At 48.0% G+C, this 12,336-nt stretch overlaps 1 protein-coding gene across 3 annotated transcripts in view; it reads right to left on the reverse strand.

Annotated features, from left to right (window-relative positions):
- Positions 1 to 12,336, reverse strand: part of DIS3L2 (DIS3 like 3'-5' exoribonuclease 2) — a 368,569-nt gene that overhangs the window by 153,094 nt on the left and 203,139 nt on the right. For all 3 annotated transcript variants that reach the window (XM_055397563.2, XM_055397562.2, XM_088844794.1), the window contains exon 10: positions 6,872 to 6,951. In XM_055397563.2, the coding sequence (XP_055253538.2) occupies positions 6,872 to 6,951 (80 nt within the window). The remainder of the gene's footprint in view (positions 1 to 6,871; positions 6,952 to 12,336) is intronic.

Here is a 12,336-nt window from a genome sequence, read left to right on the forward strand (position 1 = left end):
TTCCTGCAGCTGCCCCATGTCCCCCTTGGCTAGTGCCTCCCTCAATTCTGGCTCCACAGCCTCTGCCTTGGTTGGTGCAACTGCCATCTCCCACCTAGACTGTCTTAACCCCATGCTCCATCCCGACTCCTCACTGCTGCCAGAGCGAGCTCTCCAACCTGCAGGCGGGATCCCGAATCTCTCCTGCTTAAAGCTCTCTGCTTACCATTACACTCGGGATAAAACTCCCACTCTGAAAGAGAGCCTGCAAGCCCTCAGAGGCTCCTCCCACCCTACCACAGTTCAGCCATGCTGACTTCTGGCAAGCCCTCAGAGGCTCCACCCACCCCACCATGGTACAGCCACATTGACTTCCAGTTCCTTTCTGTACCAACGTCTTTGTACCTCAGGGCCTCCACATGCTCTGTTCCCTTTGCTTGAAACGTTCTTTCTGCCCACTCTTTGTGTGGCTCACTTCGTTTATTCTTCAAATCTAGGTTTAAATACTACTGTCTGTCCCCCATGCCACTCTCGCATCTCAACCATGGGCCATTCCCGTACTTCCTGGTTGACAGTTACTTGACACTGAACTGGGAAGGACAGGGAGCTTGTCGGGGCTTTTCCTCTGTTGTAGATCCAGCAGAAAGAGGAGCCCTTGCTCCTCAAATCACATTTCTCATTTCTTGAATGGATGCATGATGTTGCTCTCCAACCTAAATGTTGTCTCCTCCATAAAATCTAAACTTTCTAGCAGGACCTATGTAAGAATTCAGTATCCTCCCTGTTTCATCTACAACCACCACCCAACTTGAACCTCACGGTCCAGAGAGTCCAAGTTCTGTGTGTTTCCCTCCAAATTACCTCGTATCTGGCACCTGGGGCTTTGTACACAATCTTCCCTTTACCTGAGAACCCCCTCCCCTCTTGAGAGGCTATGAACATCAGCATAGGTGCAGAGACTCACTGAGTGCCTGCTCTGAGTCTTGCACTGCAAGGGGGTGGATGGATGGTGGGAAGGTAGATAAGAAACAAGATAGTCAACAGCATGTCAGTGGGTGATGAGTGGCGAGGAAAAAAGTACAGCAAGGATGGTGGAGAGGGGCTGGGAGGGGAAGAAATTAGAGGCAGGATGGCTAGGGAAGGTCTTACTGAGACAGCCACCTGTCAGATCTTGAATCAGCCACGCGGCTCTCCAGGGAAAGAGCAATCAAGCAGAGGGAACAGAGCGTAAACGCTGAGGCACAAAGGAAGGAAGGGGACTGGAGTGGAAGTCCCACGGAGCCCCATGAGGCAGACAGAGCAGGGGGAAGAGAGAGAGGCGTTAAAGAGGACAGCCAGAGAAAGAGTCCAGTGACCAAGAGCAACTAGAGCCCCCAGAGCCCAAGGAAGAGTAGGTGAAAAGCGAAACAACGCACACGTTTGCTGAACTGAAATCGGGCACAATCTATGCCACTGAACTCTCTGGAGCCACCTAGCAAAGGGAATAAGAAAAAAGTGGGAGACAGGAGAGTGACTGCAGCAAGTGCGGACGGCTCTTTGATGGGCAAGGGAAGACGACTGCTCCTGAGGCTGTAGGGGGCTGAGGAAGGTTTTACAGGATGGGGACTTAAGTTTGTGAGAGGAGGAAGCCAGACTAAAGGGAAACGTGAAGGGGCCGTGAAGAGCAACTGGTGGGGTGAGATCTTTCTAGACGTGGGACTGAACCCAGGAACAGGGTCCAGTCCAGCTGCTAGGATTCGCCAGAACCCCGTGTTCGTACCTTCAGGACCCCCTGCCCTCTCCCTTTCCAGCAGCAGACCCAGAGCCTCAGGGCCGCTCTCCACTCACTAAAATGACGACCCCCGCCCCCTTCTGTGGAGCAGGCTCTCTGGCCTACGCTGGGCACACAGCAGGCGCAGAGTCCTTCCAGCTCCTACTTCCTCACTGCCTCCAAGGGGGCCAGGTCATGACAAGAACTCTCAGCAAGTGACACAGGTAACAACACGGGTAGGACATCTATGGAATTCTTACAGGCTCTCTCCTAGTGTCTTGTTCTAGTCCCTGAGTGAGAAGGGCTCCCAGGAACAGAGCTCTGGGGTCCTCCCTCCTCAGGGAAGGGAAAGCGAAAGCCAGATCACAAAGCGGCAGGGAGACTGGCGCCCCCTACAGCAGCGTAGGCACAGTGCTTTCCTGGGCTCCCTCGGGCAGGCCGCCGTCCACTCCCGGAGCACTTTCTCATACCCGGACAGCTGGACGGTTCCTCCTTTCTGTGAGCCGGACGGCTGCCCTCTGAAGGGGTGCGGAAAAGGCGCAGGTGGCTGAGTGCCTAAGGCGCATGCCCGCTCCTTGCGCAGGATGTTCACGGTTCAGGGACGAAAGCAGCGAGGAGGAGAGACAGGTCAGAGGGATGCGACTCTGGGAATCCAGCCAGGTGTTCATTCCATCAAGACTTCTGTGCAGTGATCGTCAAGGTGTGAATGCCCGTTTCCAGAGAGCCTCGAGGATGAAGGGATTTGTTTATGTATTTATTCTTATTCATTTACTCACTCATTTTCCTCCAGTGGTTTTTAGTATATTCACAGAGTTGTATAACTAGTCATTTCAGAACATTTTCATCACCCCCCAAAGAAACCCCAAACCCATTAGCAGTCAGTCCCAACTCCCCTACTCCTTCTCCAGTCCTTCAGTTCTAAGGTCTGGCAAGGCTACTCCTGCCATGTTCAATGGCAGAGCACTCATTGTAGAATAAAACATTAGAGAAGCAAAGAGATGCCAGAGAAGCAGAGAACAGCAATTTCCTGTAGGATCTGTTGGGAGCCTGAATAAAAGTTGAATAAAAGTCCTGACTTGTCTGGCTGATGACTTCCTCTCTCAGAGACTAGAGCAAAGCAATAAGGCAGGTTTAACTGAATAAAATGGGTGGCTGGAACTGGCTGGAACAGAGTCACCGTGCTCTGACAGCCACGGAGAAGTCTGAATACAGGCAGCCACCTACCTCAGAACTCACAGAGGCAGAAGTAACTCTGTGATGTGGGAAATGGGCTCAAATTTCATAAGCTACAGGACATAGAAAAATATACCGGATGCTCAGCTGAGAAGCTGTGGTTCGACACACAGGACAGCTGTTATATAGTATCTGAGGGATGTCACATGAGAGACAAGACTTATTCTATAGGACCCCAAGGGCCACACATGAGACCAACAAGTGGCAAGTCACAGGAAGAAAGGGTATTTCAGATCATTGCCAGGAAGGATTTCCCAATAGTCACACAATCTTAAGGCCGAACGGGTTGCCTGTCAGGTAGAGTTAAAAGTGCAATCTGGATATTCAATAAGCAGACACTGGAGAAGTAATCTGAAAAGCAGAGAGTGGTGTGACAACTGTGACGTTCCCACACTTGACTGGTGAGGTCAACCGTGAGGTCTGCGGTGAGTGATCTGCCATAGCCATCAAACACTGCAGCATGTGATTTACTTTTAGGTGCAGGGTTATCATTATGACACCAGTCTTTCTCATTTGCACTTTTAAATATTTTCTTGAGCTAAGCTGAAAGACTCCATGTTAAAGTGGGTGGGCTGGTAATGCTCACGGGAATGATGCCCTCAAGTGTGTTCCTGGGGGCCTCGAGTGTGTTAATAGGCTGTAAGAAGCGGGGAACTACCAGGCGAGATGACTAGCAGAATCTCTCCCAAGGTCGATATCCCTCCAAGGGAGAGGACACCCCCTCCTCAGCCTCCCAACCTGACCACAGCCTACTGGGGAGCATGTATCACAGTATTTCTGCAGGATTCATCACAGACTGTAATGCCTAAATCTCATACCTATGGGAGAGATACTTGTAACAAGTCCTGAGGGGCCTCTGAACTCTACAGAAAGGGAGGGTAAGGACTAAATAAGTTACTTCTGTCTGTGTGTTTCATTTTCACAAAAGAGTCATTCAGACGATTTCAACGGGACCAAAGGCAAGTTTACCCTTTACATTTTCTTTACATAAAAAGGGTTACAGATGATGAACAGATGCCCAGAAAACATCACTTGCTTTTTGAAACATTAAACAGTTTTTCCTCTAAGCAAGAACTGACACGAACTGTTAACTAACGGAACCTGAACTTAGCCAACCTCTCCCCAATCCAAACTGGAATTGACTTTCACTTTTCATCCCCCTGGATAAATGGCCTTGGCAGAAACTGCTGTCACAAAGGCCAACTGTAGAAGTGCCACCAAAAAAATGCTTGACTGCCCAACTCAGGTCTTTTCAGACTCTTCCCTGATTCCTTTGCATGTCCTTTATCTATTGCTCTGCCAAATGACCAGACGTTCCTTACTCCTCTGGCATGCAGCAGTAGCGAAGCAGATGGAAGGTATCTCATCACCTGGGATGGTGGCTACCGGGCAGCCTGTGATTTCTGGCACCTCGTAATTTTTTTTATTACAAAATTTTTTCATTATAAAGCTATTATTACCACATTATGAAAATCTGGAAACTAGGAAAAAGGGAAAAATCACTTATGGTCCCATCATCCTAAGAAAATCACCCTTTGTGTTCTGCTGCATTATCTACTCATCTCCACGGCCCTCTGGATATGATGAGATGGACCGCACACGTTTAGCCCACCTGTCCCCACCTCCTCTGCAGAGCATCTGCAGCAGCTTACATATACCGTCTGAGCTACCAGGGAAACCCAAACACATGTCTTCAGGCAGCAATTCCACATAGACATGCTCTCTCTGAAACCTCCTTGTTGTCCTCCTTGTTTCCCAGTTTCCACCACATAGATTCCATGTCCTCATCATCCAGGTTGGAACTTTTGCCCCATCTTGGATTCCCCTCCCTCCACTCCAACATCCACCCCCATTGATCTGTCATTACCGCTTTTTCCACAGCTGTCCTCCCCACACCCATTAATAATAATGCCAGCATCTCCAGTCCGGGCTTCCCTGGTGGCTCAGATGGTAAAGAATCTGCCTGCAACGCAGGAGACCCAGGTTTGATCCCTGGGTCAGGAAGATACCCAGAGAAGGGAATGGCTATCCACTCTAGTATTCTTGCCTGGAGAATTCCATGGACAGAGGAGCCTGGAGGGCTACAGTCCATGGGGTCACAAAGAGTTGGACACGACTAAGCAACTAAGACTTCTCTCCTCTCCAGTCCAGGCGCTTCAATCTGTCTCTCTAAAGGATCACAGTGTTTCTTGGCTCCTATTTCCTCTCCTTTTCCTCTACCTTACACTGCTAAATGACTTCCCTCACTGGGACTTTTTCACCCAAAGAGCAGTTCGAAAACAATCGGTTTTCGATTGTCTGATGAAGCATATTCTTTGGAATATGTTGGAAATTTCTAAACATGTACAACTTGTCCCCAACCAACCCTTCTGGCCCCATCTTTTGCCATTTTCATACACGAAGCCTCTGCTGGTAACCTGGTGCCCTAGACGCGACACACAGAGTGTGGAGTGAGGGGGACAGGACACGTGCCTGCTCCCCGGTGTCCCCGCAAGGGGAATACCATGTGGGCCAGCTGAAGACAGGGGAGATGGGAATCAGGCCCACCCTCCCGCCATTAACTACTACAGAAGCAGCCAGAGTAAATGAAGCAACAGTTTCCAAGCATTTGGCTACAAATAGAGCAGGACTGTGAACATGGAGAGAAAGGAAATACAGGAAGTGAGGTCCAGTGTCACCGGGCTTTCTGCCTGGGGACGCTTTTCAGCTGGAGCTCAGCGGGGAGGTTGTGAGTGTGAGAAGGCCCAAGCCTTGCATGTAGCAAAGATTGCTCAATTTGCTTTTTTAAGTAGACTGCTCTAACTTTGGACTGTAAAAACACGTAATTCATCTGAAATTCCCATGAGACCTTTCCTCTCTCTTTATCCTTTATCGTCCTTTCAGCTTTCTGTGGTTGAAAACACCAAGCAACATGGCCCAGACTCTCAAGGAGAACTCTTACTAGAAGAAGATGAGAGCACTTCTGGGCTGTGGTATTTTCTGTCTCTCAGCTTTCCATCTACTGAGAGCCTCCCTGTCTCTTATGGAGAAGAGACAACACACTGAACCCATGGAGTTCTGGATATTAATGGAATATGTGAACATCTCTGCAGGGTTTGCAAAGACCGGGTCGCTGGGCCACCAACACTCTGCAGCATATTTAAGCCCTGAAGGTGGATAACATGAGGGGCAGGCCGGCCAAAGCCATACTGGAGAATGACTTATGCCACAGCAGTCACCAGAAACCCTTTTCCCCACCCCAGAGCAGGGCAGGAAGCAGCTTGAGAAGCTGGAGCAGCACATGGTGGTGGGGTTGGGGGTGGAGGTAGGGGGGCGTGAAGAAGCAGATAGCTAGGTTTACTCTTCTCACACCTCACACACTTTCCCCTCCCGCTACTGTAGTTTTCGAATGCTACTTTTTCCTGCCTATCTCTGTCCCCAAAGAAGGTTTCAAGAGCCCCTAACGGCTGCCTTCCACAACCTGTTGGGCAGGCTGAAGACCCTTACTGAGCGGCACTGGCCCTGAGGGGCTTCCTCAGAGGGGCTGTCCTGCTACCCTGCTGAGCCTGGAATCGCCGCTGTGTGTCCTTCAGTTCAGGTGAAGAACTCCGTGCTTCACCCAGGCAGGGCTCAGGGGCTTCTTCTTCTCTAACAAGCCATGCCCATACTGGCACTTCCTGCACGGCCAGGCCTGAAATCAGTTCTTCCGCCCTCCCTGCTGCCCCTTCTGAGGCCTGAGGAGGATCCCTTAAGAGGACATTTTTTATTCCCACCTCTCACCAAAGTCGGAGCGGGAGTACAGTCTTGAGGTTACATACCTGTGGAGGCTCAGTGGCCGGGGGCAAGTTCAGGGACAGAGCAAACCTAACCCTGCATGTTACACTGTGCATCCTTGCCTGCCGCCCAGAGTGTACAGAAACCCCATCCTACCGTCAGCGAGGGACTTGCAGGAGAGGGCGTCATCGAGGTCTCGGGCAGTTGACGGGTCAATGGTGAAGATACAGTCTTTTCTAGGAAAGATTGAAGACGGAATTAGCAAGGCCACAAATAACCGAAACTTGACCCCACCGGAGTGCAGCTTTAAAGAACAGTTATTTTGCAAAGGTATAAATAGTAGGCGAAGTGGGGAGGGACTGCTCTCTGGTCTCTCTGAGAAGGAGATCTTTAGGAAACTGTGAACTGGGGAGGCTGAGGCTCTGCACTGTCTCTGAGGGCCCTCCTCCCCCTCTCTGTGGCCTGGCCCCTCTTTCTCCTTGATCCTGAGCAACAGGTGCGGGCACGTGGAGCTGAGGCAGCCTCTGGGAGTGAGGCTTCCCAAGAAGGCCATCTGAAGAGGGGCAAGTCCCTTCAGTAAATTAACTCTCTGACGGTCCGTCCTTTCTTCACCTCCCTCTTTCTCGATGACTGATGGGAACCTGTCCTTCAAGGAATATAAATCCTCCAAGGAAGATTTACTGAGCCTTCTCCAGCCATGCAAAAGCAGGATGTGCCTAAGAATAAATGGCCTGACTCGTGACACAGGGATGAGCCCCAAGAGTAGGTTCTGTGAAAAGCTTTGGGTCCATTGAGTTGGCCATGATGCAGTTCTACTTGGAAATGGCCCTAATCACAACTTTTTTTCCTTGAAATAATCATATGCTTCCCCCAAGCTCATACACTTGAGTACACCCCATGCCTATTTATCACCACACACAGTATCCCTGCGCGCATCTCATTCCTAATCTGTGAAGCCCCTGGACAGTCTCATTTTGCTTTACAATTTCCCAAGTAACATGCCCCACCCAACCCAGCCATTCCTACCATGTAAATATCTAAGATTTGGGCAGTCCTTAGTTCCCCACACTGCCTGCCCCATCTACCCAGGCACTGGCCTGGAGGTTGGGGTGTTTGGCAGAAACTATTCTCCCTTCCCCACAGGCAGGCTATTTGAGTCAGCACTCCCCACTCCCACTGGACTCTCCTACAGAGGTAATGAGTGCAACCTGACGGGAAGTAATGAATGCATCCTGATAGGAAGTAACGAGTGTAACCTTACGGGAAGAGACAATGAGGTGAAATTAACCCTGATACCATGGCGATGGGCTCTAAATTGGTGAGACTCTTGAACTTGATTCACAAGGTAAAGAAGGAGCTGTCTGTTTCTTGTTCCTTTTTGGATCCTCTATAAAAGTCAGCAAACTGCATTGTAAATCATGAGTACTCAATAAACACTTTTTTAATTGAAACTGAAATGTCTGACTTGGTGGTGGGAAAGTTTTGACCCACCTACAATCACCATAAGGGCAGCATAAGAAACTAAAAGAACGTTCCTTGAGTCAAAATCAAAAAGAGTATTCTGTTAGTTTGACGGGGGCCACAGTTTACTGGTTTACTTAGAGATTTAACTGGGAAGTTAAGTTTTCTTAAAATCAAATGTCTCTAGGTGTTTTGAGAATTTTATTTCTATGAAAGAAAGATAAGGCTCGCTAAAACATTTCCAGCCTCAAACTGATTCAGCCATATGTGACAGAATAAAACTTTAAGGCTTCAATTATTAGTTTGTAAATGTCTGAGAGGGCCCACACAACCTTTGAGAAAAATCTTAAGACTAGCCCATAAGCACTCAAACCAATGTTCAATTACACTTTTTCAAGAAAATCTGTTCTTAAACCAGAAAGATACAAGTCCGAATGAAAACAACTCTGAGGAATGGTATTCAGGAAGGTTTGCTGGAAGACGTACCATCCAAACAGTATCTTGATCAGGGTTTGGCCAACTACAGTTCTCAGACCAAACTGGGCCTGCCACCTGTTTCTGAACAGCCTGCAAGCTAAGAATGGTTTTTGTCTTTTTAAATGTTTGAAAAAGAAATAAGAAAAATGTTATTTCGTGACATGTGAAAATTGTATGAAATTCAAATTTCAGCATACAGAAATGAAGCTTTATCAAAACATTATCAAGCTTTTAGGATACGATGGCAGAGTTGAGCTGGGTACTTTTGGCAGGGGCAGTGTGCTAAAATATCTGTCTGACCCTTAGCAGAAAGTGTGCTAATCTTTGTTTTAGATCAAGTCAAAGTGTTAGTCACTCAGTTGTGTCCAACTCTTTGTGGACACATGGACTGTCCCATGGACTGTATCCCACCAGGCTTCTCTGTCCATGGGATTTCCCAGTCAAGAATACTGAAATGGGTTGCCATTTCCTTCAGTGTTTCCAAAATAAGTGTTTTAATTTTTTTTAAAGGTCTTATAATTAAATCAGTTTGGTAAATGCTGAGCCAATTTTTTAATTGGAGAACTTCTCAGAGCCTACAACATGCTGGAATCGCATAATCCTTGCCAGACTTATTTGATCTTGGTACTTTTTTTGTGGCAGAGAATCTCCCAGATTTGAGGGGTGATAAATGCACCCGTGACACACCCGTCACAGTGGAATCTTGTCATACACGGCCTCACCACCAAGCCTACCCCATGGGACACCGCAAGAGGCCAACCAGATGGCTACACAATTCACTTCAGGGAAGCCGGTGAGGGCCCATTTGCTCATTCAATGTCCCTTTCATAAGCATTTACACAAGAAGTTTACACAGTGCAGAGACTCTCTCTTCTCCTGAGCTGATGGGCTGCCCGTACCTCACACACACACTTGTGAATTTTATCCTTTTGAAGTTTCCTTCTTTGCTTTGGCTACTAGGAAACTCAGAAAAAAACATGTGTGATCTGTTTCGAGAGAATCTTATTTATAATTTGAACTTTATGAACTAATCTTTATCCTGGGTGTGTCTATTCTCCATATATTCCTTTTGCCCTGAAACCTGATATAAAAGTTATTCACTGCATTATATGCGTATCTGCAAGTGGTCTTAAATCATTTTTAAAAAAACCAGCTTATAAAAACATATGCACATATATTGAGGGGTTACAACATTCAGAATCATGCGTTCAGGGGGTACTAGAAGAAAAGAGAGACAGGCAGTCTAGGCTACTAAGAGGCCTAACTTCTAGAGAGAGTAAAACTTGGAAAGCTCCCAGCCAGTATTTGCACTGTAGCAGTGGACTCCAAGCTTGCTCTCTCACTGTGGAAAATTGGGAGAAGCGAGGGAACACTGAGTGACCCTGACAAACCCCAGTCCTCAGTGCTGAGAGCCAGCGATTTAATCTGTTGTCATCGCCACAATTACGACTCAGCCACGATGTGGTGCAGGAGGGCTCTTCCTGGTTGCGGGCCACAGCGGCTGGGAGCTGCTGGCCTCAGCCCTGGGAGCCCAGCCCTACAGAGGCGGTGCTCCGCGCAGCTGTTAAACTCGGTTAACATGCTTGGGATTGTACTGGCTCCTCTTCTGGAAGCCTTTGGTCTCACAACCTGCAGGGAGCAGCCTGGCCTGCCAGTTTTTAGAACCTGTGAGACCAAATATTTAAAGAGTTCCGCAACAATGGTTAGAAAGAAACTAACCCTGACCCACAGAAAATCAAGTGCCAGGTGGGGGAGGGAGAGAACGAGGGCTCCAGTGCATGAGGCTGCAGAAACCCAATCCGGAGCCGGGTTATGTAACCAGCTTTTGAAGGCACGTGACTCAAGGGCTTAGTCAAATTTTTTAAAGTGACAGAAAACCTCGAAGACTGTTTTGCTCAAAGCCATTGGTCCTGGAAAAGAACACATGAAGAATAACTAGAAGCCTTCTGCAATCTCTTACCACCTGGCCAAGGATCCCGGGAAACAACAGAAACATAGAAAGAACCACTGCTCCTCTGTCACTCACATACTCTTCCTCTGACCTTAAGTCCTATTCCTCCTCAAGGCACCCATCGCTCTGCCTCCTTGCAGCTGGAAGCAGCTGTCCAGTCTCCACGGCAACACTTACTCACCACGTTGTCACCGTTTACCTCCCTGGATCTGGGCCGTGGCCCCTACCACATCACAGAAATTGTTCTCCCCAAAGTCATGGTTGCTGCCAGATTAATCATCTTAAAGCATGAGTCTGGTCAAAAACCTTCATCAACTCCTTACTGAGGAAAATGCAGCTTAGAATTCAAAGCCTTTCAGGACACGGCCCCCACTCGTATTTTTCCAATCAGATTGCATACTCCCAACGTGCACCTTATATGCCAACCTCTTCTCTACACCTTCTGATCCCTCAGACACTGGTGGTGAAATTCCTAACATTAGGACATTTATCCCACCGGTCTCCAACGCCTAAGACCTACCCATCTTTTAAAGGCCTGGCTGCAATGCTCTGTTTTTTTTTATCAAGGGAACTTTTGTGGCTCTAGAGAGTAGAAGTCACCTCCCCCACAGCTGCCCTGCCCAAGCCTGCAACCAGGCCCTATCCAACAGCACGTCGGTTACTTATGGACGCATGTCTCAGCACTGTGACAAGACTGGGAGCTCCTCAAGGTCTGGCTCTGACACTGACCGACCTGTGGATCTCTTCCAGCACACTGAAGGCACACATGTAATGAATAGCTGATGCATAAGTGAATGAAAAAAAATGACCAAAAGGGCTCCCTTGAGCCCTTTTCCATTCAGTTTTGCCACTGTGTCTTGAGAAATACATTTAGGATTAGAACTCATGACCTCCTGGCGTCCAACCCTGTGGTCACACCACAGTTGTTATTGTTTCCAAGGGTGTCCTTTTCTGTCTTCATCCCATCTTCTTTTCTCATAAAACAGTGTTTTACAAACTGCGGTTCAGGGACCATTTGCAGACTAACAAAATTTATAGAGGCCCTCCTCTGTCCGTGACTCTGGGTTTGTCTCCTTGCTAGCAAGCAATTCTGGTGAGGAAGATCTGGGTCAATGATGGTGAATGGATGGAAAGGGATGGAAAATATTTAAGAAATAAACTTAAAGGGATAAAGAGTACAAATTTTACTCGCCTTCTTAGATTAGATGGGACAGCAAGGAGATCAAACCAGTCAATTCTAAAGGAAATCAACTCCGAATATTCATTTGAAGGACTATTGCTGAAACTGAAGCTCCAATATTTTGGCCACCTGATGCAAAGAGCTGACTCTTTGGAAAAGACCCTGATGCTGGGAAAGATTGAAGGTAGGAAGAGAAGGAGACGAAAGAGGATGAGACGGTTAGATGGCATCACTGATTCAATGGACATGAGTTTGCACAAACTCCGAGAGCTGGTGATGGACAGGGAAGCCTGGTGTGTTGCAGTCCCTGGAGTCACAAAGTTGGACACAACTCAGTGACTGAAAAACAACAGAGTTTATATAGAAACCAGAAAATTTTATGTAAATTGGAGCAGGACCAATAACTAAGGAGCTGAAGCACTCCACTATGATAATGCATCTCTATGGAGCATCACGTACAGAGTCCAGCCAGATGACTGCTAGGAAGAACCAGTCAAGTCAGATGCTGAATTCATCCAAGCTTCTACTCTACACTGATTCTCCTCTGGGACA

This window comes from Moschus berezovskii, chromosome 2 (genome assembly GCF_049115385.1).
Source record: "Moschus berezovskii isolate FMDL1 chromosome 2, NW_MosBer_1.0, whole genome shotgun sequence".
Lineage (NCBI taxonomy): Eukaryota > Metazoa > Chordata > Mammalia > Artiodactyla > Moschidae > Moschus > Moschus berezovskii.